Consider the following 27,829-nt stretch of genomic DNA (forward strand, 5'->3'; position numbering starts at 1 on the left):
ACGTTTCAGAAGAGCAAAAAGGATGGTCCATATTTACGTAGGGTCTCTGCCAGACCGAGCTGCTTGACGGAGCGACTCTTGTTGCATACGACACTAAGCAAGGGCTCCTGCAGATGTTGCTTTTTTTTTTTTTTTTTTTTTTTTTTCATCTGTTGACTCCTCCACATACGGATAACTCGCAACAGCTAGAAAGCGTCGAAGGAGAAGTGCATCTTGCTTGCTGCACCCTTCACTTTATGATCGGACAAATTCGGGGAGGCTTCGTAGACCTGCAAAAAGGGAAGTGCGTCGTGCAAGGTCAGAGGCGATACGTAAGAAGGGGAGCACGATATGTGGATACATGTTGAACAGTTCACCCACCGCTTCGACCGCCTTCCTCGTGTAGTTCGTCCCTACGCCCTTCAGACCTGTCAGGAAAAGGCGAAAAGAAGGGCCAATGAAGGGGTAATTAATGGGGTAATTAATGGGGTAATTAATGGGGTAATTAATGGGGGGCTAAATGGCGCATCTGCGAAATGGCGCCAAAAGGAGGAAAAGGCGTACGTCCAGCGCACCTAAGTAATATATCTTGGTTATTTCCGCTCCATAGTTTTCGCACACGTAGAGAGTCAGATGGCTCACGTTGAACAGGGAGGTCACCTACGCACGGGGGAGGGGAGTGGAGATTAAAATGGAAAGAAATGGTGCAAAGCAAAATCAAGGCAAAGGAAAGGGGGCACAGAATGATTCCCCCAATTTTTTCTTAATAGCAGGATAACCACCACTGAAAATTGCCACCAGGAAAAGACGCACCTTTAGCGGGTACTCTACCGACCCGTGGTAGTCCTCCGTAAGGTCCAGCTCCTGTACACACTTGAAGTCGTGAATGCTAACACGGGAGAAGGAAAAGGGGCGCGGACTCACGCCAATGCATTTGCATCAAGTGAACCGATTTGCAAATTTTGTGGCGTACACATTTGCTAGCAATCCACATGATTCTTCTCTAGTGGGAAGGTAAGTTATTCCCTTTTTCTAAAAAAAAATGAAGTTACTTCTCAAAGTCGATGTCCTCACGGTTGGAGTAAATTTTAATCTTTTTCGGGTAGCTTCCTTCTTCCCCTCCAATGAGGAACAGACTGACGACCTGGGGAGTGTACAGTGGAATTTATGGATGGGTGCAAATACGTTGGGTTCATTCCATGCAGAACTCACTACACATACAAGCATAAGGAGGGCGTCACTACACATATACAACATAACGCTGCCACGGGCAACGGGCAGTTCTTCTCGCAGACGTATCCTCTACCTTGCACGGGCTAGTGAAAGGAATGTTAATTATCTGATGGGGAAGGAAATGGGGAAATACCATGAGATGTGTTAAAATGGGGATAAGAGCAATGATACTGAGGGAAGCGAAGTTTGTAGGAGAGTACACACATGTGCCGATTCCCTGCTTAGACACAGCCGTACCAACTCATGGTCCGCGTCGCTCTCACAGTATGCAGGGGACAGTCTGTCATCATATTGCTTCAGAATTTTCCTGCATGACCCGGACACCTTTGAAGGGGGGGGAAAAAAAAAGGGAAAATCGTGTTGCGAATAAATGGTGAACATGTCGAAATAGTATTAAGCAATGAGAGCGCTTTGTGTAGGTTGCCATTCCAGGAGGAATTCCATCTCCACCACCACCCCCCTCACACATATACAATTGCCCTGCCAACACGTTTACCTGCTCATTCAGCGCAGTGACCTTTTCGATGTCCATATATTTGAGCAGGAACTCCCCACCCCTCAACACCTCGTCGGCGTCCTTACACCCACATCCCTCGTGGTGCGAAATAGGCATGGTAGGATCGGTTCACTTTGATCTGAATGCTGTGAGTTGCGCAGTGGGGGAGAGCCACTCTCTCCGTGGGGGATGCCAGAGAGATTTTTTTCCCTATTTTTTATTTTATGCGTAGGTGAAAATGGGAAGTAATTTCACCCCCTCTACAGAGCTGTACTTTAAAAAAAAAAAAAAATTCCTACGAATGGTTAATGTGGCACAGAAAAAAAAAATAAAATAGTAATAATAAAATAGCTAACTTTTTTGTATGAACGGTTCAGGTGAAAATGCACAAATACGGGAAAAAAAAAAAAAAAAAAAAAAAAAAATATGAACAGAAAAAAAAAGAGAAAAAAGAAAAAAAATTCAAATGTACAAATGGTTCAATTGGTACATGTGGTATACAATAAAAATCGGGGCGGCAGAAAGCCAAAAGGATTCGCCAGATCTTTGAAGGGTTGTTACAAATGAGATGACGCGTAGAGCGTATTTCACCCCGTTTAGCCAAGCGGGGGTGAACAGGTGTGGCTCTTGCTCAAAGAATAAAGGGGATTTTCTTCCTATTCCCGTGGAGGACACGGAGGAGGATTTTATCCTCGGCAGGCCGACACCAAGAGTACGCATGTTCTCTCTTGTTAAAGGTGTGGTTCTTCTCCGCATGGTCTGCTCGTGTGCAGGTCGATTTCCCCTTCCACGTGTAACTCCCCGTCTTGCCTCTCATTAACGGAATAAGTAGATAAGAGTCAGACGGGCGCAGGAGGTTAAGGCGATGTAAACACGACAGCATCAAGCCTAAGCAGGAGTAGTTACCAGTTCCTCCTCCTTCCTCGTCTTCCTCTTCCTCTGTATCAATTCTCAATGGAGCACTTGCGTGTAGGTTTATCAACGCAACTTTGCTAGTATCTGATAGACACTCTCGAAACAAACCCACATGGTAATATAACCGGGCCCTCCACATTAAAAGTTCCGCCAAGGAGTGATACTCTCGATGACTGAGACAGTGATTTATGCAGAGGTTTAATCTCTTTATAACTGATGATAGTGAATGGTGTACGTTCCCTTCAAGGATGTAATTCTCCTCGACCACATCTTTGGCCCGCATGACTGTCTCCTCTTCGCTTAACAGGAAAGATAAAAACCGTTCTTCACATTTCAGTAGTGTGTGAGGCAAGATGTCGTCAGCGACTGTGTTCCCCTCCTTATCCGCATGACTTGTAGAGTATCTGATGGGAGAAGAATCCTTCGTCGCAAGGTCAACCACCCCCCCCATAGGGCTCCGCGTTCCTATTTCCTTTTGTGCATTGGCCAGCCATATATCCGCACTATTCAATTCGCCTAACCGCATGACGTGGTGAATCCGTTGATCGCCTGAACAAGTCAGCACGAAACAAGCGGCCTTCGCCATGCACAGGCTAGCGGAAAGGGAGAAATAGTTCGCCTTCAAAAGTCCACTAAACCTACGTAATTGCACAAGGTGCTCCATAAAATTGGAGTAATAAAAAACATTACGCATAAACCCCATTCTACAGTTTATCATACATAGCATGTTCATATTTTCGAGAAAAATTATTAACAACGTATGGTCACTGATACAGGGGATGGTATTCCATCTGTCCCAAAGACATCTGACCAATCTGATCTCAAAAGAGTGTTTTTTCATCTCTTCCTTAAAGAGGGAAAAAAAAACTCCTCTTATGTTTCTTCCCCTCGGCCTACCCTTCAATACAGCTGCTTTTTCTCTACTAAATTGTCCTCTAAATATATGGAGCAAAATGGAGTGAAGGAGGTAGCTATAGAGAAGACAACTCCTCTCTTCCCGCGTCGGTATCTGCACAGATGGAGACCCACAATGCTCAATTCTCATAAAGTAAAAATAAACTAAATTGAACAAACTTCCAATGTTAAATGGATTATAATTTAGGGAGTCTTTCACCAGACGGAGAAAAGCTTTATTAACCTTTTCGTTTTTCTGACCCCAATGGATCACTTCCTTCAGAAGAAGACTACTCTCCTTTTGTAAAATTATTGACTTAGTATACCTGTTTCGAGCTCCTTCTACCCATGAAGTCGGACTGTCTACGTTGGTCAAAATTTTGTCACTCCCAATGTGATACTTACTGGTCATCCGGTCATAACCAATTAGGAATCCTCTTTTTCTCTTTCCTACTCGACCGTATGTATTCATACGCTTCATCGTGCTATTCGTTGTTCTGTTTTTCCTTTGTTACTAATTATCACTTCAGAGGGGGGAGGAGTGGAAAGGAGGCAAACACACAGGTTCGCCTTCTCCCCCCATGAACCAAGCGCTGATCACAACTGCGTGGAGAGGGCGGACGTTCAACGAAGAGGTCTGGCCTCCCACAGAATGTGTTACCACGTATAGGAAAAAATAAAAATAAAAATAAAATAATAATAATAATAATAATAATAATAATAATAATAATAATAATAATAAATATAAATATAATAAATAAAATAAAAAATGCTCACAAAAATAATGATATTCAGGGGGAATGGTTTCTACAAAAAAGCTGATTCCTCTCGTAAAATGCAACAAACGGAGCCCACTGTTCCGTCGCACCACAAGGTGAGTGAATCCATTCTTTATCAGGTATCCCACTACAGAGAGAGAGTAGTCCCCGTTGGAGCACCTTCATTTTGAAAATATTTCCTCCTGCACCATCTTTAAAATAATCGTTGCGTAAATTATGTATAGGTAATATGTGTGCACGTCCCCTACAAACGGATAGGTGTTGCTTTTTTTTTTTTTTTTTTTTTTTTTTTTTTCTGTTTCTGCGCACTCGCCCAACGTTAAGAAGGACATGTTGAACCATCCAACACCATCACTGTGAAGGAGGGAAGCCTCACATACACGCTGTGCATCTGCATGCCTAACGCGCACTGATGTATCTCCTCCACCACGTGACTTAACTCGTCTCTGCGATGTGGGTGATATTGATTTTTTTTTTTTTTTTGCCTGACTTGTTCAGCTATTTTCAAAATGGTCAGGTAAAATTGCAACAAAGAAGAACTGCTCAGGGGTCGAAACGCAATGGAATGAAGTTTGTTATCGGAAGTGTGGGAGAACTCCGCAGATTCATCCACCCCTATATTGCAAACATGGGGCAAGACTATCATAAGAGCTTCGCATAACCCTGTGAGGGCCTTCTCCAAAAGATGCTCATTGGTAAATCTTTTTAAGTTTTCTTCGGAGAGGGGGATTTCATCGTCTTCCTCTCCGCAGTTGAGAGGAGCCAGCCCCTCGTTGACCATCAACCTGTGTACAGTGTTAAGTAAAAATCGTAATAGCTCTATGTGTCGCTTCTTCGGAATGGGCTCAGTGGCCGTGCTGTACACGTACACGTAGTGTATGGCTTGAGACAAGGATGTGATGGACGATAGGCATGACGAGGACAGGATGCACCGTTCGACCATCAATTGGAACAACTCCTTGTCGTGCAGTCCCAGATTCAGCAGGCCCCTCCAGACGGTGATTGCGTTGGCGATTCGTATGGTAGCCGTCTCCACGTTTTCCCCCTGCACATTTTCCGCCCGAGCGTTTTCCTCCTGCACATTTTCCCCCTGCACATTTGCGGTTTCTTCCCCTCCGCGCAGCAGTCGCTTCACCCTGCGCAACACCGCTCCCCCAACATCGTCAAACTTCAAACCCACCGCCTCCATTGCCTCTCGGGAGTAATTCTCCTTGCTGAGACACTCCACCAGAACGGCAATTTCCCCCATGCTCATTTCTTCAATAAAGGGATACAAATGAGGGAGAACGATTTTTAGAATCTGAACAAAGTAGAAAATTTTTTTCTCATCCACTGTGGTGCATTTTGCGAAGGAAGGGAATATTTTCCCACTCCCATGTAGGAAGTTTATTAAGAGATCTTTGTTTCTGTACAAATCGCTAGCTGCAAGAATCTTTTCCGTTAAGGAATTTACGAAGTGATAGTAAATCTTCCAGGATAGCTTCCCTTCCTTCCCTTCCTTCTCTTCCTTCGCGGTCAGAGTCGCGCACAGGTTGGAGATTGATGTGAGGAGACTTGTGCAGCTGGCCGCTGAGAGGGTGTGCTCGTAATTTGGGTAATGACTCACCAAGAGTTGCAGCACCTCCGCCGGGGGAATTTTGCGAACTTTCGTGAAGAGATTCGTCAGCCGACTGATATGGTGGCCCACGTTGGGCAAAGCAACGACAGAGGAGGAAGCTCTGAAGATGACATTGCTGAAATTTGAAAACATCAAACGGGAAAGTTCCTCCCTCTGTCTCTCCTCCCTCACAGAGGCATAAGCAGAGAGGATCAACCAAAACGTTTCCACGCAGCTAAAAGAACTCAACTGTGCCACTTTACTAAGACACGATTTTTCAAAAACTACATCTTCTATGTTCATACGTTTAAATGCATTAAAGAGAAAAGAAAAAGACTTGTGCCCAAAGGTTGAAAATATTTTTAAGGATCTCAACTTGATGATATCAAAAAGGGCCCTGTCTCGGATATCATAACTTGCGTAGCAGTAAAGAATGGTAGATATCTGTATATGGTTGTACGTGTCAATATATGTTTTCACCCCAGTTGTTATTTTTTCAAAAATCTTCATGAGTACACACTCTGGGGGAGAGAAGGAAAAATAGGGGGAAGAATCCCCTCCACTACCACTTCGCCCTTTCTTCCTTATGATGAGTTTTTTGTTTCTACTTAACGTTAGGCATACGAAAGGTAGGTCCTTCCCCCTACATTTGTCTAGTTCTTTGTACATCTGGGTAAACATATGAACACTTTGTTTTCCTATCCTTCGTAACATATCGCTTTCCCCTGGTCCTACATTCTTCTTCTCCTTTGTATACAGCACAAACGAAAATGAAACATTTAGTAGTCTCGCCAAATGGTTAACGCACAATTTTCCATTCTTCTCCCCACCTTGCAGTACTCGGCTGTGTAAAAGCTCATCCAAGAAAGACAAACTTAAGAGCGACGTTTTTTCATATGCGGTTAATATGTTAACCAGCTGGATTATGTTTAAGTCATTTTTTACCATCACTATGTGTTCTTCAAAATGACTGAAAAGATGGTAATACTTTTGTAGGCCCAATTTGGATACATTAAAAAGGAGGAGACTCATTCCCAGAAGGCTGTACTCGGCCGCGCGCCTGTGCTGGATTCGCTGGACCATTCGGGGCAGGAGCTGTTCCTCGGGCGCGTCGCCATCATCACCGCTGCGCTCTACGCCCACGACGGTGGCATCATTGCCCTCTTCCACCACGCCATGTTCACTCATGCGATTGCTGCTGCGATTGCTGTTAAGGTTGCTGTTAAGGTTACTGCTAAAGTTACTGCTAAAGTTACTGCTAAAGTTACTGCTAAAGTTACTGCTAAAGTTACTGTTAATGTTACTGCTAATGTTACTGCTAATGTTACTGCTAAAGTTACTGCTAATATTACTGTTGTGAGCACCGCTACTATCATCGTTACCCCCTTCTGGCGCGCTGCGCAGTTTGGCCAAACTGTTCACCAAAAGACATACGTAGTGAGGGGAGTGACGCTCAAAGTAGGAGTCCCCCTCTCCCATCAACTTCTTCTTCGCCTCGTCCAAAAAGTAGGCGCTCCGGAAGTGCATACGCCCCAAGGCGTTTATCAGAGCACACATGTGCACGAGATCAAATTCCCTAAGACGCAAAATGCACCGATTTAGTACCTCACTGATAAGGCGATCATTTTTATAATCCGTCTGTGAAAGGAAGGTAAAAAAAAGCGTAATCATCTGCGGGCTAATATTCTTTTCGCTCACTCTTATTTTTACTTCTCTACAATATTTATTCCAAAGAGAAAGATCATTTTTTTCTTTTTTATTTTTTGCACTTTTTTTAATTAACTCGAAAAATGTGTTGTTATTATCGGGGAATGTCTCTTGTGCCTTCACAGGGTGGGGTGATTTCTGCCATTTTGTTGAATCCCTTTCCACAATGGGCATGGCCTTAAAGCGGGAGATTGTACTCGTGGGGCTGTATTCAAAGTTCGTTGAGACATACCTATTTTGCGAGATTTTTCTCCAAGCCTTCTTCTTCCAATCGCGGGTGAGTTGTGCCCCAATCGACTTCTTCATGTTTTTCTGATAGGGATGGAGAGAGCAACTAATTCGCATCAGTCCGCTTTTTTACCCCCTTGGGTATTTACATCACTCTTTAATGACATCCCGTTGAAGCTCCATTGCGTTCATAATTTCCCTTCTGTCGCTTAAAGGATTTGTTTTTTTCGCGAAATGCGCCATTCCACATGCTTCCCAAGAAAATGTCGTAACGTTTCAGGGAAAACTAACCGAGGAGCGCGAGCTCTACATAAACACCATGTATATTATATATATATATATGTATATCCGTGCGAACATACACGCTTTCACCATCATTAATTTGGTTAAGAAATTCCATTCGAACTTTTAGCCTTGCCACCTGTTTTGTAGAGCGCCTGTATGTGTAGCAGGAGGTGCAAATAAAGTTGGGCCCATCGCACAACGGTGCGTGCAAACGGGAACGGGGCCCTGCCTTAATGGAATATTGCATTGGGGGTCTCCATTTTTTTTCCCAATTGGGCACGAGCGGCTAAATTGGGAAACGTCTTTGGTCGACCCACGAGTAAGAATAAATGTAAGTGATCATGCACATGTTCGTAAGTACATGCACGCATGTACATCCTTATTCATGGCTTCTACACACTTGTACGTGATTCCACGCCCAGTTTAACCCCCAGTGAGGAGGGAAAAATGGACCAACAGCGGGGGGAGATACCTCAGAAAGCATTGTCGAATTTTCGAGTCACGCGTCGCGGGCATGCCGCAAGTGGAGGGAGTCCACATGTAGACCGCGGAGTCTGTGTCGCAAGGACGCCGGTGAAAAGTGGCGGAGAAAACACGTAAAGTGGACGCGAATGTGCTCAATTTTTCCAATTCGCAAAAATGCGAGTTGCAAAATAGGGCTAAAAAGCAGCTCAAAATATATATATATATATATATACCCTTGCGAGCATGCTCAATTTTCACTCTTTTTTCTGAACAGATCATACTTTTTTTTTTTTTTTTTTTTTTTTTTTTTCCTGGATCAAAAAATAGTGCTGTCCTGTGTGTGTACACGCGGTTTTCCCCTCCGCCGAAAAGACTTGAGAGCAAAAAAAAAAAAAAAAAAATATACCTACAGCGAGCGCGCCGTGTGCTTTCACAGAGTAATTATACACGCAATGTTGTTATACACGAAATGTTGTTATACACGCAATGCAGTTATACGTGCAATGCGCTTATACAAGCAACGTAACTTAAGCGCGCAGTTTAACGCGACTCGACAGACACGTAAGGAAACCCAATCAACCACCCACACGAGTTAGCCAAAACGGCTGTAAAAAAAAAAAAAAAAAAAAAAAAAAAAAAAAATATTGCAGAGTCAGGTAAAAGAGAAAAAATAGACCCTCTTTACTGTAACTAAAAAAAATAAATAAAAATAAATTTTTATACAATAAAATAATACAACATAAAATATACAATGTACAATATACACACACATCTGAACAATGTCATTTTCCCATTGATCGTTAAAAAAAAAACCTTCGGGCGCCAGAATGCTTCCTATATTAGCCACCTCTTCATTCATTTATTGTATATACACACTGCTCGCTTTGCTTAGCACTCCACTTATTAATTTAGTAGTTCATTTATTAATTTGCCTAGTTACCTACTTATTGCCTCTTCCACAATTTGGAAGACTCTCCCCTTGACAACTCGGAGGCATCTGCCGATAAAAACGTGCGCTAAGTTAAGTCTCGCCCATGCGACCTTCTCAGCGTAGACGTGTGTACAGATAGATTGACGCGTACATGCTCACTGAATGAGTAGAAGTATCTCCCCCCCCCCTACCGTTAATCGCCTTCCGATGTGTTATTAACTCATTGAATTAAAAAATAAATTAACTATACCTACCAGTAACGTGTTATCTAATGAAATGTGCACCTATTTTATTTAGTTTTTTTTCCATCCCACATTGAAATGTATTCTGTAATTAATTAATCAACATAAATACACTCCTCCTGCAAACAACGTTGTGTATGTTGTTTCTCATTTTCCTTCACCTGTCTAGTGTCCTTTATTTGTAAGAATTAATTCGTCCGTCTTCAACACATTATCCTTTTATTTCTGCATATTAACTTCTTCAATTTGAAGAGGGAGGGATGCTTGTACGATATAGTTTGTAAAATATTTATGAGGGGAAGTGGCCTCTTCGCCTTTTCTCCACTATTAGTAGTTAAGTGTATCGAATTTAACTCTCAGCCTAGAGATCGTGCCCAGGTCATTCTCCCCCTAGGCCTTTTTTTTTTTTTTTTTTTTGCATATTTTCGCGTTGACTCGTTACCTGGAAAACATGAAGCTCCTGCAGTTCCCTTGGGCGCGACACGATTCCCTTCTGTCGCACGCTCTGGTGCTCGCTTCCCTCGTGGCTGCATTTTTTTTAACCGAAAATTTCGTAAAACGGAATAATAGCTTTTTCTCAGTACAATTCTCTAGCAGGAAGGTGTGTGATTTTCTGCACAAAAATTTTTACAAGGTGGAGGCTCTATACATATGTGGGAATGCGCTGGAGCAGAAGGATTTTTTTCATAATGACTGGAGAAGCGTGCGGGAGGGTTCTTTAGGGGCGGGCGACCACTCGAGACAGGAAGAGAAGAAGATGAAGGGTCACTGGGGAATGCAGGGTGATCGCCACGATGATCACTACGCAGAACACCAAATCGACTTCACCATCGATACGAACAACCCCGCTGTGAACGAGAACCTTCTGATAAAGTCGCGCATGATATTTAAAAAATTGGACAGTGACAACAACAGCGTTATAGACTTGAAGGAATTCAAAAGAAACGTGATGATATTATCCCATATGAGGAGCATAAATGAGAAGGTACTCGGTTACCTATTCGATCTGTTCGATGTAAACAAGGACGAAAAAATTGACTACGTGGAGTTCTTGTCCCTAAATTCGTACGACTTCAATTACGTGAAGCTCATTCAAATTTTATTTGATGAAGATAATGTAGTGGAGGAGAGTACAATTTTTAATTATTTGAAAATATATTTTTCGGAATTTTTGGACAACGTGGTGGATGACATGATGGAAGATGTGGACGCATATTTCTTTACGCGAAAGGATGAGCTCGTCCAATCGTTGGTGAACAAATTTTGGAAAAATGAAAGACACACTTGGGATATTAATGGAGATGAGAAGTTGCAGCTTGAGGAGTTCCAGAATTTCCAGCTCTCCCTGCTTGTGCAGATAGACCACCTTGCCAACTTTCTCCACTTGGATTTAAATTTTGATGGGCATATTGACGTGTCAGAGTTGCTTTTTTATATTAGCCACGACGGGGAGAAGTATAGAAGGTTGCGCGCCTATCTCAAAGGGCATGGTCGAAGAGAGCATGATCACAGACCAGGAGTTAAGCCCGAGGCTCTGTTCAGTTACATCCGGGATGATCTCCAAGTAGACGACTCGCTCGTCCGCAACCTGCAGTTTCTGTTCAATTCGTTCGATGTTAACGGTGACTACCTCCTCGATTTGGAGGAGTACAAGGATCAAATGAGCACGTTCTCCGTGTTGGACTCAGCCCCAGAAGTTGTCTTCTCAAGTTAGACTCCCCCCCCTCTCTCCTGGCGACGCGCTACACCGTTATGCCCATGGAAGAGTGTTCCTATGGGCGATTATGCATTTGTGTATCGTGTGGCATCCCTCCCTTTTGCTTTTTTTTTTTCTTTTTTTTTTTTTTCTCTTTTTCCTGTCCTTTTTAGTATTTTTTTTATAGACCCCTTGGAGTGAACAAGCATGTCGCTCCCTTTGCAGTTTCTTTAATTTTTCATTTTTTCATTGCTCCTTTTCTAAAACTTTTTTTCACCATTTTTACAACTTCTTTTGACCATTTTTACAACTTCTTTTGACCATTTTTTCAACTCCTTTTGATCATTTTTGCAACTTCTTTTGACCATTTTTGCAACTCCTTTTGACCATTTTTGCAACTCCTTTTGATCATTTTTGCAACTCCTTTTGACCATTTTTTTGCAATTTTTTTTTTTTTTTTTTTTTTTTTTTCCTTCCCTTTAATAATGAATGTTCGCTCAGAGGAAAATATTTTCCACGCGGAGGCTTAATTTGTGGACCATTATACGTTTGGTGGGACAGCATGATATTGCAGGAAGAGAAGGGAACCCGCTGAGTTTTTTTTGATGCGTTTTAACCTGCATATGTTTTTCCCCCATGTGATGACTTGGCAAAGACATAGTGCGAAGATGCCATTTTCCCTCCTTCGTTGGATGATTAACCTGGCTGGGTATTCTGTTCTAGCGGTGCTGTTAGACACGTTCGCAAGGAAAATGGTGTAACAGGGTATAGCCCCGAAAAGCAACTCTTTCAGAAGGTAACATTTATGCGGGGAAGGTATAGGTACAGAAACATGTACACTTATCAATTGTTTATACTTGGACGGATGGACTTGAACAAATGGTTTCATTCCATCCGGCGTGCTTCCCTCAAAATACTTTTTTTTTTTTTTTTTTTTTTTTTTTCTAAAAATTGTTATATCTATTTTTCAGATTTCACAATGGTGGGATTAACACGGACTTGGGGAGGAGAGTCACATTGCATTATTTTCTCACTGGATATAAATTCAGGTTTCGTGGTATGTGCATCTTTTTTCTGCCACTTATGTACAAGCAGAAAATGGGTAACCACCAATTGTTGACTTAACGATTTGACCATGGTGTTTGGTTTTCTCTTTGGCTCAATTTGTTTACCTATCCCCAGGGTGGCGTCATATTCTAGTTGTGTCAGGGATGGATTACTCATATGTTATGGTAGGTGGAAAAGTACAACTACATGTGTACGGTTCCTCCATTGAATAGGTTAAACACATGGGGTGGTACGCTGTATACTGATAACATATTTTTTTTTTTTTTTTTTTTTTTTTTTTTATCCCCTAGGAGCGTACGTATAATGTACAATATGTAACTCCAAATGGGTATCAGGATAAAGCAAGGAATAATCTTTCGCGCCAACACTTAGAGTGTTACGTTAATACAATTATGTTATATGTGTTCAGCTTGTATGAATTTCCTGCAGTTACCTAACCTACTGTACTGTATTGTACTGCCCCCCCAACCTAGGCAAAGCAACGCAACAGCAGTTCCATTGAGTCATCCCTTTATGTACATTATTATGCATGTGCGATGCGTGCATAATATAAAAAAAAAAAAAAAAAAAAAAAAAAAAAAAATATGCCCAAAGCAGCCTCTTTGACAAGCGCCCTTTTCCCTTCCCTTCCCCTTTTTTTTTTTTTTTTTTTTTTTTCTTTTACTCGTTTCTCTTTTTACCCGTTTCTCTTTTTACCCGTTTCTCTTTTTACCCGTTTCACTTTTACTCGTTTCTCTTTTTACTCGTTCCTCTTTTTTACTCGTTTCCCCTTTCCACCGTAACTTTTGTGAACGGTTATTTTTCTCCTTTGATGCGCGCCGAACGTTAACGTGTAAGTATATAGGGCTTATGAGTGTTTCTGTCAACTTCTCTCTGCATATCCGAACCATTATATAATACCCGTTTACCACATTTTCCCTTTTTGCTTTATTCGCCGCTCACACGCCCCTATACCGTTGGTACTCCCACGAGAAACATGTAGCATGTGACACAAAGCACGTGGATGCCATTATCGTCCCTTTTTTTTTTTTTTTTTTTTTTTTTTTTTTTTTTTTTTCCTTATCCATATATTCCCCTTTAGCCATGTTAAAGTATGAAGCATGGGATTCATAATTAACGATGCCAAAAAAAATGGCGTGATTAAAACGAGTCCCGCAGAAGCAATTCATGAGGAGACCACAAGTGAAATTTATGTGGGTGAATCCAACAACGAGAGAAAAAATGGAGAACAATGCTTAGATGGAAAGGGACTCGTTCCATTAAGTGATGGTGAAACCCCAGGGGGGGAGAAACCCGCTGTGGAGAGCGAAGGCTATGTCATGACTAGCCACGACAATGAAAAAGAACAACCATGTGATGTCAACTCAGGAGAGCATGCTCAATGGAATGGCAACAAGGGTATTCAACGGGATGCGTCTATGGACGAGATTGAGGTGAGTAACCGCGAGGGAGAGCAATCGTTTAGCTCACACAACATGCTTAACATGGCTAACCCAGTCAATCCAGTTGACACATTGATGCGATTAAGAGAACCTCCTGTGTCGCATTCCAACCTAATTCATCCCACCAACTTTCCCATTCAGCAACACACATGTTACAACGGAAGTGATATTAACGCGAAGATGGAGAGAAATGATGAAGGAAAAATACAAAGTTTGAAAAGTGGGAACGGCGACTTGATCAATACGAATGAAGGATGTGTTAACTCTGACTACCAACGTAACCGCAGTGATGTGTCCTTCTTTCCTGGACCACATCAACAAGGACAAGTCGAACCGACTGAACACCCAAATATGTTAATCAGTACCATGGATCAGAAGCAGAGTAGCTTCTCATTTCAATCAACTTTGATGAATCCCGACGAATGTGTCCTTACAGCAAAGGATGGGGGAGGAGGTGAAAGCATCGCCACCACTAACGGCCAGACATGGATTTGCAGCGCAGCAGTGAATACATCATATGGAGGGGAGGAAGGAGTGGCGGTAATGCCACATACAGCTTTGGAGAATAATGCACCAGAGCTTAATCAGGCAAGTGGAATGATTACCCCGGGGGAAGTATCGAGAGAATTAACTGGGCACCTCGGTGAAGAGTCACCGCGGAGGAAATATCCTTCCTCGTCTGACAGGAAGCCCCCAAGTAGTGCCAATTCAGATGATGACGATGAGTCAAACAAAATGATAAAAAAGAAAATAAAAAAAAAAGTCGATGAGAATGATGAACTATTTTATGCCATTAATGAATTCATGAAAGATGGACTGAAAAACGAATGCATTCCTTTGTTTGAGCGTCTTCAGCAGAATTTGTTTTTTTTAGTGATGCTCGCGAACATCCCGAATGACAACTTCGATGAGCAGGACAGTAGTTCGTCGGATTATTAGGGTGTTTCCATTCGTTGCCTTATCATCGTTGCGTTATCATCGATGCGTTATCATGGTTGCCTTATCATCGTTGCGTTATCATCGTTGCCTTATCATCGATGCGTTATCATGGTTGTGCTGCACTGTATTGTGTATGTCGTGTCTTGTGTGTATGTGTCTGAGAAGAGCGCTGCAGCACGACTGGTTTCGATTTTCCCGGAGACTATACCTGCTGGGGGTGGGCGTGGAGAGCTCTTACATCTCGCTGTGCCCATTTGGCCAATTGGGGGTGTTAATACGTGCAGGCGGCGTATCTATGCATATATATGTGTAGTATGTGTGCATGTCGTATTGTAGCAGCACACCCCCCCCATCTTTTTTTTTTTTTTTTTTGTAAAGCGCGCACACGGGAAGTAATCCCAGGGAGGTCCTATCCCGGTGAAGGAGAGAGTGGATTACCCCAGCCAGGGATAGTCCCTCCTCCAAAAAAAAGCCTTTTCTTTTGAATGCAATTTTTTTTTCTACTCGAAAACCGTATCCCATAAAGGTGCCACGCACCAGCCATTTTTTATTTTTCTTTATATGCCCTCTTCCTTTTTACATTTTGCATTTCACACAACTACTTTGTCTATCCAATTAAGAAGGAATAATCACTGGTGGAGTTCATACGTTCGGACAAGATATAGTGGCCTCTCTCCAAATGGACCAAGTCCTTCAAAGGAGGAAAAGGAACCCTTTAAAATTACAGGGGCATTGTAAATAATATATGCTTAGTTTCGTGGAAGAAGCTGTTACCACGAGAACTAGAAAAAAAAAAAAAAAAATAGAGGAGTTATTTCAAAATAAAAAAAAATTTAAATTTGGCGAATGTTAAAGGTGGGATGTTTAAAAAAAAGAAAAAGAAAAAGAAAAAAAGAAAATGTTCTCTTTGTTTCGCTGTATTATATTTATTATCTCTCCCACGTTGAAATTGCAAAAAAAAAAAAAAAAAAAAAAAAAAAAAAGGGGCATGCGCTAAAATGTGTATGTACAGGTAAAAGGATGGCGACTATAGAGCCATACCAGAATGGAATGTTGTCATACACAATAGGAATTGGGGAAGGGGGTATTGGAACGCGAAGGTTCATCCATCTTCCCCAATCATCAGTAATTCAGATCCATGTGTAAGTTCTACTGGTCGTAGTTCTTCGAATAGTTGGTATCCGAATCGTTTTGCATGCCATAGTTGGTAAAATTTTGGTGCGGAGGAACGTTATTCATTAAGGGGTAGTCCATGTTGCTGTAGGAACTATTTTGGCAATACATGATTCTGCCGGTATTTATGTTGCTATTAAGGTTATTCATTTGTGATTTAGGTGAACTATATCCATAATGCATGCCCTTGCCTCCTCCAGACAGGTGTTCCGATGAGTGGTGGTGGTGGTGGTTTCCGCTGGAACTGCTGTTGTTATTGCCGCCAGTTCCTTTGGATTTTTTGCCCTCCATGTAGGATGCCCTGTGGGGGTAGTCGTCCTCCATCTTGGGGTAATCGTATGGAATGCTGTTGGTGTCATTCCTGTCGTGGTGCATACCGTGGTGGTGATGGTGTGACGGTTGGTAAGGCGGGTAATGTTCGACCGAATTGTCCATCGAATTTTCTACCGAGTTTTCCATGGAGTGATCCATCCTGTGGTCCATCCGATGGTCCATCCTGTGATCCATTCTGTGATCCATTCTGTGGTCCATTCTATGGTCCATTCTATGGTCCATTCTGTGGTCCATCCTGTGATCCATTCTGTGGTCCATTCGGTGGTCCATTCTGTGGTCCATCCTGTGATCCATCCTTTCTTCCATCCTCTCTTCCATCCTATGGTCCATCCTATGGTCCATCCTTTCTTCCATCCTCTCTTCCATCCTGTGGTCCATCCTATGGTCATTATTACAGCTTCCTCCATCGTTTTCCATATCGTAGTTGTTACCAGAGATAGCCCCTCCTCCTCCCCCTTTGGAGGAGTTCTTCCCATACCCATTAAAATTCTTGTTTACGTTATCCAGGTATGAACAGAAAAGCAGTTGTCTGCACACATTATGCTTGTCCAAAAACTCGTAATGAATTTTTAGCGTTTCATCAGCGACTGCCTCCCAATAATGCCATACCGTTTTCGGAATCCTCACTTTTAAGTGTACCTTGCCATTCGTCTTTTGAGGAACGTTACATCGCAAGTAGGCAAACCCTTGGTCGTATAAATTTCTCAGGCCAGTGTCATGCGATTCAGGAGTATTGTATACTTCGTGTAATGTGTACTTTTTTGCCTGTATGAGTAGGTTATCTCCCCAATCGACCAGGAACTCACACTCCAAAGTGAACAAATCCCGCAACACCATACCGCCAAGTTTATTAAACGTTATTTTAATAAAACAAAAGTTCTTAGAATAGTTCCCATCAGGGAATCCATTGTTTGGATATATCCCGGAGATTTCAAAATAGGGTTCGTCAAGTTCGCTCTTCACTGTCGGGAGGATAATGTTGTTGTTGTCGAGGATTAGAATGTCCAGCTCGAAGCATTGATTGCCTCCTTTACTCTTCCTCGGTTTCGTTACAACGTTTTCCTCGTAGTACTTTAGCTCATCGTTTACAAAATCTGTAGCTTTCTTGATGAGCTCCTGGTTATACAGCGTCAGCGTTCGATCCAACACCACCTGCTCGTTGTTATTCTCCACGTTCAGCACGCGCGAGTCCAGGAAGCTGTAAAAAACGCGACAACATGGACATGTAAAAATGCATATATATGATCATATGTGTACGCACAAAATGTACAGATATATGTCAAACACTTCTGCGTGGTATATAACGGGAGAAAACTTGTCTCCTCGCCTCGTGTTAAATCTCTCCGCTCCGTCTGCTTACTCGTTACGAACTGAGTTGTAGTAGTGCAACTCCGGGATGCCCAGCCTCCACATGACTTCCTTCCAGCAGCCTGAAAATGAGAAAAAAAAAAAAATAAAAAATAATAATAATAATAAAATAGCTAACTTTTTTGTATGAACCGTTCAGGTGAAAATGCACAAATAAGGGGAAAAAAAAAAGAAAAAAATATGAACAGAAAAAAAAAAAAAAAAAAAAAAAAAAAAAAAACTGGAATAGGCACGGATAGGGCATCATAGGAACATTAATTTGTGGTAGTTGTCTTTGCCCTTACTTATATTCCTCTGGTAGTGCTCTGTGGCGAACTTCTGCTTGAGGATGTGTCGTCCGCACGATCGACAAAGCGTGCGCTCGCTCTGACGATAGTAAAAATCAATTCGAACATCTCCGATGAACTGGTCCCCACGTGTAACAGTGCGCACCTTTATAACATCGGTGTTTGGGAATTCCCACAGTCTTTCGAAAAGTTCATCCACAAGCAACACAGTTTTAAACCCCGTGACTCGCTGATTAATGGGACGAATATGTTTATACAAATCGCTTGGTACATCCTCCATCTTGTATGTTTTCCAATTCAAACCACTTTTCAAGACAGTGAGATCTTTCAACATGTCTTGTATTTCCTTGTAGTTTAAGTTGGCATAGCTATTTCCCTGTTTATGTGCACCGTAGGTTTTGTACATGAGGCTGCTTGGATTTTCATTCATCATTCCACCATACGATCTCATTACTTCCTGGTTTCTACTGAAATGGCCTTTCTTTCTCTTCTTGATTTTTTCACCTTCCACTTTTTGGTGGCCCTTACCTTTGTACTTGACTTTTTTCTCCACGCCCATCAGGCTGTTATCATTTATGGACGATGAGGTGTTCAAACCACCTTCCCCGTTTTCTCCAATGTCATTCGCACCTTCCATGCCTCCCATGCTGCTCTTCCCCCCATCGGTGTCAACACACGGGACAGTGGTCGTAGTCGTAGTAGTCATCCTCAACCCATGGTGATGGTTCTCCATTGAAAATTCATCCTTTATATCCATCATCATTCCGTGTTGATGGTAATCATTATATTCACCGCCGTTGTGTTCTCCCATAAGGTGCATCCCCCCACCTCTTCCCATTTTCCTCCTTCCCACTTCATCCATGTGATAATTGTAACTTCCATCATTGCCATCTTTCATTTCTCCCTTAATGGAAAAATGGTTTACGCCCAAGTGACCATTATAGTTCATTCCGTTCATGTTGTTTATATCTCCTCGCATATTATGGTGGTGAAGTCTCATACCGTCCATGTCCTCGAAATCTTCTCCTCTGTTGTACAAACGATGCATAGATGCTTGCATTTCCTCCTGTTGGTCTTGAAGACTCCTTCTTCTTTTTCCACTCAAGCACGCCTCCTTGGTAGGATAAGCATCGTCGTTGATAAAATACTTGTGGTTGTACTTTTGCTCAAAGTTTCGGTAACTAAACTTTTCTCCATTGGGTCCCTTCCTCCTGAGGGAGTATCCATTTGTAACGGTGATCTGTGCCGCGGCAGCAGCAGCTGCTCCTCGTCCTCTTCCTCGACCTGAATGCATACCGCTACCCCTTCCTCGTCTGTTCGTGCTACCAGATGATGCTCCTCCACGACCACCACCTCTCATTCGTTTTTTTTCTCCTCCATTAGTTCCAGTACTATTAGTCGTTGTTCCGGTAGCAACAGCCTCTGTATCTCCTACCACTCCGATATCAACATTTCTTCCTTTGTGTCCTCGCGTCGAATAGGTACCCATGAGCCCCCCCGAACTCGATAAATGTGCCATCTTTCCTCTATCTACACCATTTTCTTCTCCCTCCTCATAGCCCTCTTTCAAATGCTTTCCTACATCTTCCATCTCCCCTTGGCTGTACTCATCACTGTAATGATGTGCCAGTAAACTCCCCCTTCCGTGATACGGAGATGACAACACAACATCGCCAAATTTCTCCCTCAACTGCAGCAACACTCCCCTCAGATAGCTTATATATTTCGTTTGGACTATCTTCTTTTTAAGGATATTTTCGAAACATGTCATCAAGATATTGTTGTTAATGAAGAAGAGGAAGGCTGGGCTCATGGGGGTACATTCTATTAGATCTTCTCGATTTTCATTCAGTAGCTGATGAAGTGTGCGCTTCTCTGTTATGGCACGGTTAGCTTCATCTGCTTTGTTCAGTTTTTGTGTTTGGTCTCCTTGGGTGGTAGGATCCTCTTCGCAGATTTGTCCATTTTGGGTGCTTTTCACTTTCGATCCATTCGTATCGTCCGCTTCCTTGTCCTCTTGCACCACTTCTGATTTTACTTCCCCTCGACTCTTGCGTTCATTGGTACTACGGATGGACGTGAGAAAGGTCTCGTAATTAAAGCTGCGCTTCGGAGACATGCGCTTGGCCTTCATCTTAAGCCCCTTTTTGTTTAATATTTTGAAATACCTTAAGTAGCTAGCCACAGAGACGCTATCCACACTTTTGGAAAAATAATTGGTATACAGTTCGTATGATATATCATCATCACTTAGATACTTACACAGATGCATGGTCTCACTGCAAAGTTTTACCTCAGTCTCTTCTTCCTTCATCTTCTGTGTCTCCTTCCTCGTGTTCGCTCTGTATATGCACTCATCCTCCGTCCAGTTTCCCTTAGACATATCGCTAACGAACGATTCATCTGCTAATTCATTCACTGAGTTTCGGTTATGAATGTCGTGACTCCGATTACCCCCGATTATGTTGGCATCCCCCCTGTTCAACACTGATGAGGAGCTCTTATATCTATTTGTTACGTTGGTACTACCTCGGGTGGTACTACTATTGATACGCATTTCTAGTGAGCTGTTATGTAACTTACTAACCGTTGTGGTTGTTCCGCGACTTAATCCCGTTCCTCTTCCTCTGCTTCGGCCACCTCTTCCTACTCCTCCAATTGTTCTCCCTCTATTTTCGGTACATAGTCTCTTCTTTCCACGCGCCCCCTTTGTTTTGCTACTACCTACAGTAAGTATTCCCTTTCTTCTCTTCCTTCTTTTTTTTTTCATATTTTGGCTCACGTTGTAATTTTCCCGACTGTTCTTTCCATCATTCACTCCACCTCTCATATACATCATATCGTTTTCTTCCTGCTCTGCCATTCCTCCTCTTAATCCTCCCCTTCCATAGGAGAAAGAATTCGCAGCTGCCGCATCTGCGTCCCCACTCGGACCCAAATTGCCATCTATTTCGTAGTAACTTCTTCCCACCCCTCTCGCGACTGCACCAGATGCAGAAGCGGGTGTCATCAGGGACGAAGAACCACCACCTCCACGTTTTCGCAGGTTCAGCTTCAACCACAGTTTCCTATTCCCATAATAGTTACTTCCAAAAAATATATAATTCTTTCGGATGCTGGAATTGAAGTTGTATTCCCTCTTGACAAAGGAGAAGGACGAATTGAAGAAATGATAACAGTTTGCTTTCTCCTTACTATCAGTTGGGGCAGGAGTTCCACTGCTAGCGGTATAATTGGGGGCATCAGCGATGCCATAATTCAAGCCGATGTTGGAACCGATGTTGGAACCGATGTTGGAACCGATGTTGGAACCGATGTTGGAACCGATGTTTGTACCGATGTTTGTACCGATGTTTGTACCGATGTTGGAACCGATGTTGGAACCCATGTTGGGATCGACATTGGTGCCGACGCTTGCCCCCAGGGTAGTACCCAAGGCGCTTCCGCCACGACAAATACGACGACTTCCTCGGAGGTTGCTCAAACGACTACCGCGTCTAACGCCTCGACAGAGGGCGCGGCCACTGGCACGACGATTGTTGCAGGTCCGCATGGTATGTTGTTCTTCCCTCCCGATGGCGCCCATGTATCTGATGCTACTTTCACTCCTCTTCTTCCTTCCTCTTCTGCCTGCTTTCGTAATCCCCTTATTTATACTGTGATAATCGCTGAAGTTCATTCCCTGGTAGTATCCCCCTCTGGCCATATGCATCTGTACACGTGCGGTGGAGTCGTCTATGTCATAGCCATCTCCCATCCCGTTTCCGCCATTCGTGTTGTACATGCCACTCTGATAATAATCATTTAGTTCATTAAATTGCTTTCCACTATGCATTGGCCCATTATGCTGAAAACTGTTACCTCCACCATTGTTGGTATTACTCATCATGGGATAGCCGCTCCTTGTACACTTCTTGTTAAACCTTTGCCACATTATCCCTTGATCATCTTCATCAATCTGATCGTTCTCTTCCTCCTCTCCCATTTGTTCAAATTCTCTATTAAAATAAACTCGACTACTTCTATTTTCGTTGCGAAAGGATCCATAGTGACTACCATCCTTGCTTGTCGTGGTCGATGTTGTATTCCCGTTGATAAGGTTTTTACCATTTCCCATGCCCATCATTTTGTCTTTCCCATAGGAAGAAACAATTCCTCCACGTACTCGGTGTTCAGAATACTTGTTCGACGAATGCTGGTAAGGCATGTTGTTTCTCTGAATCCTACTCCTTCCAGAATTCTCGTCATCGTTGCCACCATCTTTCAATAAAGCTGTACCCATAGGTGATCCGGCATTCATGGAGTAAAATTCTTCTTCCATCTCATTGGCTTCCTTACCATGGCTGCCACTTCCGTAAGGACGCCTCTCAATTTCATCATCGCCATATCCACTGCTGAAACCATTTCCGTATTTCCTACAGTAGTTAAGATATTCTAGAACCCCTGGGGGGATGCTATTGTTGTTGGTGTCTCTCATCTCAAAATCAATTAGATTCGATGGATTTTCGTTACCGATAAAATCTTCATCGTATGGCATCTTACTATTTTCATAACCTCTATTTCCATTAGAAACACGCGTAAAATGTGCAAGCTGATTCTTCATGTGAATGCCATTCTGGCGGCCCATATGATTTGCATACATTCCATTTCGTGATTCCAAGGGGACCTCGTGGTCTCCGATATTCTCTTCATCTTTTATTCCTTTGACCACGTTGCCACCCATTCGATTGGGGGGGTTGCTCGATGGGCAGTGGTTGTTACTCTCTTCCTGCGAGATCCCACTCAATCCTGTGTTGTTTCCACCTTTACCGTTGAGGATTCCTCCGTTGAGGTTCCCTCCTTTTCGGCTGTACATGTATTTATGCGCGAGGGGCTCAAAGCTTCTTCCGTTATTCTTAGATATTGCACACGGGTTCACGGAGCCGTTTATTATACTCTCCTCCGGGTTGCTTGGGCTGAAGCTGTCGTTAACTTTAACGACGCTCAGGTTAGTTATGCTACTCATGGCCAGATAGTGCCCACGCTTCCGTAGGTTCTGGCTACTTTTTTTTACAGGTTCAGTGTTGCCTTATCTTTCGTAAAAAAAAAGGAACACTCTTAATCATTCACCTAGTAGTAATAGAGATATTATTGTGTAACCGAAATTTCAACTGTTCATGCCTCTTTCATTGTCACTCTCCTCCTTCTCCTTAGAGTCCTTTGGATGTAGTTTTGGATAATGGAGCTTTATTCATATATGCATTATACGATTTATGTGTCATTTTTTTTTTTTTTTTTTTTTTTCCCCGTTTCGTTCGAATGTTATTCCTCCGGCAACAGTATATACGACGAGTGGCCTCTTTGTATATATCTTTGCAATCGGTCCACTACGTTCACGTGTTGCTCCCAGAATTATTTCTTTTACTTTGCTTGATGCGCCCCTTCGCCCGTCCAAACGGGGGCTAAGTAAAGCTATGTAATATGGTCTAATATAATATAATCTAATATAATCTAATATAATCTAATACAATCTAATACAATCTAATATAATCTGTGTGAATTACCTCCTCTCCCTTTCTTCGACGCGGGCAAGGGGTTCAATACATGTGAAGATTTGCACACATGCACACAAACTGGTATAGTCAAGCAAACTGGTATAGTCACGTAAACAGGTATAGTCAAGCAAACTGGTATAGTCAAGCAAAATGGTATAGTCAAGCAAAATGGTATAGTCAAGCAAAATGGTATAGTCAAGCAAAATGGTATAGTCAAGCAAAATGGTATAGTCAAGCAAAATGGTATAGTCAAGCAAAATGGTATAGTCAAGCAAAATGGTATAGTCAAGCAAAATGGTATAGTCAAGCAAAATGGTATAGTCACGCAAACAGGTATAGTCAAGCAAACAGGTATAGTCAAGCAAACAGGTATAGTCAAGCAAACAGGTATAGTCACGCAAACAGGTATAGTCACGCAAACAGGTATAGTCAAGCAAACAGGTATAGTCACGCAAACAGGTATAGTCAAGCAAACAGGTATAGTCACGCAAACAACTATAATCACACAAACAGGTATGGACACGCTGGAGCGCAAACTCGATGCAGCTAAAAAGGGGGCGAAGCGATCCAGTATTTATCCCATCGTAGGGGGGAGAACGCTGGTGCTTTCACCTGGTAAGCTGCAAAGTGGTACCAAATGGGATATTCAAAAAAAAAAAAAAAAAAAACCTAAATGTAACTAAAAAAGTGGAGCAAATAAATGCGGAAAAAATGTGCCTTCACACATATATATATATGTATACACAATATATGTATGAAGATGATGGTGCGCGAAAGAGTCGAAGGATATATGTGGGGCACAATGTTTAAAAGAGTTGCGTTTCCTTTAATCAAGTCATCACAATTAAAAATAACTAAAAAGTGAGGAACGAACACACGAATGCAACCTTGCATAGGTGCGCACCGGGCGCAAACATCACGACAACTACATGCATATGCAAAGCATGCAGTGCACTTGTAGGTGTTAAAAATATTGTGCGCGGAAGTACGCGTATAAGAATTCTCTTGATTATATGCCACTGCCTATAAATCAGTCGTACTAAAAAGGCTGGCAAAAAAAAAAAAAAAAAAGAAGAAAAAAAGAAAAAAAGGAAAAAAGAAAAAGAAAAAAAAAAAAAAAGATTTCCTCCTCTTTGTGCTTTCACATGGAGTTGTTCTGCCTCCTCAGTTCTGCGCGGGGCACGAAAAAGGGGAGAGTGAAGCACTCACAAAGTGGAAGCTCGCCCGATGCAAGCACGAACTATTACTAGCGCACCACCGTGTACAATGTGGGGGTAATCAATATGGACAATGAACACAGGATGCGCAGGTAATAGGCGAATCAACGCAAACAAGCCAACATTTGACAGAATGAACAATAAAATCAGAATAAATCGTATGAACAAGGATATGCAAAAAAAAAAAAAAAAAAAAAAAAAAAAAGCTAGCTGCTTAGCTAATAAAGGGAAAAATAAAATATACCTCGAAAAAGGAAAAAAAAGAAAAAATAAGAAAAAATAAGAAAAAAAAAAGAAAAAAAGAATAAAAATAATAAAAATAATAAAATAATAAAATAATAAATAATCAGAAAAATAAAGAATTGGACAAATTCTCTAAAATGTAACTTTAAAAAAAAAAAATTTAAGAGGTTAGAGATATGAATATAAACCTAAGTAATAAAATGCGATGTATATAATTAATATACTTTTAAAAGATTGAGGGAAAAAAGCATGAAAAAAAAAAGAATCGTCATGACAAATGAAAATGAAAAAAAAAAAAAAAATACAATTTGTTTTATTACTTGGTTCCTTCTTTTACTTTTTGTTCTTTGCGAAAAAGAAAAAGAAAAAAAAAAAGAACAATATATATACGCAATAAAATACGTTAATACAGAACGAGACGATCCGAAATGAAATGGGGCGTAAAATAAAAAGGGGCGTAAAATGAAAAGGGGCGTAAAATGAAAAGGGGCGTAAAATGAAAAGGGGCGTAAAATGAAAAGGGGCGTAAAATGAAAAGGGGCGTAAAATGAAAAGGGGCGTAAAATGAAAAGGGGCGTAAAATAAAAAGGGGGGTAAAATAAAAAGGGGCGTAAAATGAAAAGGGGCGTAAAATGAAAAGGGGCGTAAAATGAAAAGGGCGTAAAATGAAAAGGGCGTAAAATTAAGAGACGTAAAATTAAGAGACGTAAAATTAAGAGACGTAAAATTAAGAGACGTAAAATTAAGAGACGTAAAATTAAGAGACGTAAAATTAAGAGACGTAAAATTAAGAGACGTAAAATTAAGAGACGTAAAATTAAAAGAGACGTAAAATGAAGAGGCTCAAAAAGAAAGAAGCTCAAAACGAAAGGATGCGAAATGAAAAGAACCGAAAAGCAGATTAAGAGGCTACTCAAGGTGCAACAATTAAAAGCAATACCGAGCGCGTATGTCCACTCGTGCTTGCACAATGGGGGTGTAGCACGCGGTATATTATGCAATGAGCGCATGTATGCATATATGCACGCGCGGCATCTGGTTGCGTGAAAATAGATCAAGCAGGGGATGCTAAGGATAATTTATTCTTAATCTCATGCAGAGGCAAAAGGAAAAAGAAGGAAAAAAAAAAAGCGAACACAGCAATAATAAAAATACAATACGCTCTTTACATATTGCACTAAAGAAAAAACAAAATGGAACAAATATATGCATATACGTGTACGCGCGATGGCAAAATGTGATATTAAAAGAATAAAAAAAGGTTGATAAAGTTAAGAAGACCGGCCTTGCGAGAAACATATATAATTATACAGCTTAGGGCAATACAGGGAAGGGAAGTAATAATGTATGCAGCATGAAAAAAGGTTTTAAAAATAGGCAATACTTATCGCGTGGTGGAAAAAAAAAAAAAAAAAAAAAAGCTGAGAAAGTGTACCCATAAAAAGGAATAAAAATGGGTAAGTGTAAATAAAATTAACATAAATTAAAATAAAAAAAAAAAAAAAAGCTCTTTCTTGTGTGCAATGACAACCATGCATTTCGACGAAAATCGAACAGTGCCCTGTCAGAGTCTGCTTGACATGCAAAAAAAAAAAGAAAGAAAAAAAGAAAAAAAGAAAAAAAGAAAAAAGAAGATTAAAAAAAAAAAAAGGAGGGGGGGGTCAATAATAATAATCAAATAAATAAGTTATGAAAAGCTAACGCCCGTCTTATGCACGCATGACTGCACGCACAAAATGTGAACTAAAAATGACATGTAATTTGTAAGGCAGTTGCGCTATGTAACACGTTCACGGCGAAGTGCAACTCTTTACCCGCTTTGGCGTTTTCGCATCGCACCACATGTGTTCAGTTCATGTGCATAGGACTCCGTGTCCGATCGTGCACGAGTCGCCAAATGTTCTTGTTCGACTTATTCAGCTGCGTCTGTAATTATCATGGAGTGCATCAGGAGCATAGACGAGAGTGCATAATGTATATACGTATGTGCATACGTTGCCACAAGGCAAGCAGACAATCATTGTGCGAACGTCACAGGGGTGACAAAAGCGTGTCCGTGATGTAGCCACGTGGTCATGACAACGATGCAAGTGTGAATGACATATGTAGGGGAGTACTCGATCAGGTGAGTGAAAACGACTGCCCTGAAAAATAGGGGGAGCAGAGTGTGGCGGCTCGCGTGAAGATAGAATTTCACGATAGTTGCATGATAGTAGTGAGAAGGTTACACGTTAAAGTGGGGGAGAGAGATAGAGATGTATATATACCCCCTCATACGCATGAACTAGTATTTGTATTGTACGAACCGCTTATGCAAGTCTCCACATGCATGCATGCGGGCCGCACGGTGGTAAATGCCAAATGGATGAATAAATAAGTTTGCGCATTGGTACCATATGTACGTATGTACATATGATCATGCAGAAAAAAAAAAAAAAAAAAAACATAATAATAAAATAAAAAAGCCATATAGGATGCATATGTTACATTTTCATTTGGTTCATGTCAACATTCGGTAGGAACACCGAAGGATATGTTCCATTCCATAAAACAGGAGTAATTTTTTTTTCTACATGGAAACTGTTTCTTTTATAAATTTTCTACATTTATTTATTTTTTTTTTTTTCTCTCGTTTTTTTTTTTTTTTTTTTTTTTACAAATAAACCATGTATATATATGCTAAACATGTAATATACATATATTACTCAGACTGTACAAGAAGCACAAATCGTATGAACATATTTTTATTTTAAAGGATTGATCAATTTTTTTTGGGAC

The 27,829-nt window shown here is 41.5% G+C and overlaps 6 protein-coding genes across 6 annotated transcripts; 2 read left to right on the forward strand and 4 right to left on the reverse strand.

Moving 5' to 3' along the window:
• Positions 1-185: 185 nt before the first annotated feature.
• Positions 186-1,825, reverse strand: PKNH_1270400 (PITH domain-containing protein, putative; the record flags this gene model as incomplete). Its single annotated transcript, XM_002260001.1, has 8 exons — positions 186-269; positions 361-407; positions 555-639; positions 793-868; positions 1,032-1,123; positions 1,286-1,318; positions 1,450-1,536; positions 1,709-1,825. 8 exons carry the CDS (start codon positions 1,823-1,825, stop codon positions 186-188), a joined length of 621 nt encoding a protein of 206 aa, XP_002260037.1.
• Positions 1,826-2,339: 514 nt separating this feature from the next.
• PKNH_1270500 (conserved Plasmodium protein, unknown function) lies at positions 2,340-3,998 on the reverse strand (the record flags this gene model as incomplete). Its single annotated transcript, XM_002260002.1, has 1 exon — positions 2,340-3,998. The coding sequence occupies one exon, from the start codon at positions 3,996-3,998 to the stop codon at positions 2,340-2,342; it is 1,659 nt and encodes a 552-aa protein (XP_002260038.1).
• Positions 3,999-4,615: 617 nt separating this feature from the next.
• On the reverse strand, positions 4,616-7,906 carry PKNH_1270600 (conserved Plasmodium protein, unknown function; the record flags this gene model as incomplete). The annotated part of the gene is made up of 1 exon (XM_002260003.1): positions 4,616-7,906. One exon carries the CDS (start codon positions 7,904-7,906, stop codon positions 4,616-4,618), a length of 3,291 nt encoding a protein of 1,096 aa, XP_002260039.1.
• A 2,296-nt stretch (positions 7,907-10,202) lies between these two features.
• PKNH_1270700 (apicoplast calcium binding protein 1, putative) lies at positions 10,203-11,465 on the forward strand (the record flags this gene model as incomplete). Its single annotated transcript, XM_002260004.1, has 1 exon — positions 10,203-11,465. The coding sequence occupies one exon, from the start codon at positions 10,203-10,205 to the stop codon at positions 11,463-11,465; it is 1,263 nt and encodes a 420-aa protein (XP_002260040.1).
• Positions 11,466-13,615: 2,150 nt separating this feature from the next.
• Positions 13,616-14,896, forward strand: PKNH_1270800 (conserved Plasmodium protein, unknown function; the record flags this gene model as incomplete). The annotated part of the gene is made up of 1 exon (XM_002260005.1): positions 13,616-14,896. The coding sequence occupies one exon, from the start codon at positions 13,616-13,618 to the stop codon at positions 14,894-14,896; it is 1,281 nt and encodes a 426-aa protein (XP_002260041.1).
• Positions 14,897-16,045: 1,149 nt separating this feature from the next.
• On the reverse strand, positions 16,046-23,062 carry PKNH_1270900 (conserved protein, unknown function; the record flags this gene model as incomplete). Its single annotated transcript, XM_002260006.1, has 3 exons — positions 16,046-17,600; positions 17,763-17,832; positions 18,055-23,062. The coding sequence occupies 3 exons, from the start codon at positions 23,060-23,062 to the stop codon at positions 16,046-16,048; spliced, it is 6,633 nt and encodes a 2,210-aa protein (XP_002260042.1).
• Positions 23,063-27,829: the final 4,767 nt, after the last annotated feature.

The sequence above is a fragment of the Plasmodium knowlesi genome (assembly GCF_000006355.2).
Source record: "Plasmodium knowlesi strain H genome assembly, chromosome: 12".
NCBI classification, from domain to species: Eukaryota; Apicomplexa; class Aconoidasida; order Haemosporida; family Plasmodiidae; genus Plasmodium; species Plasmodium knowlesi.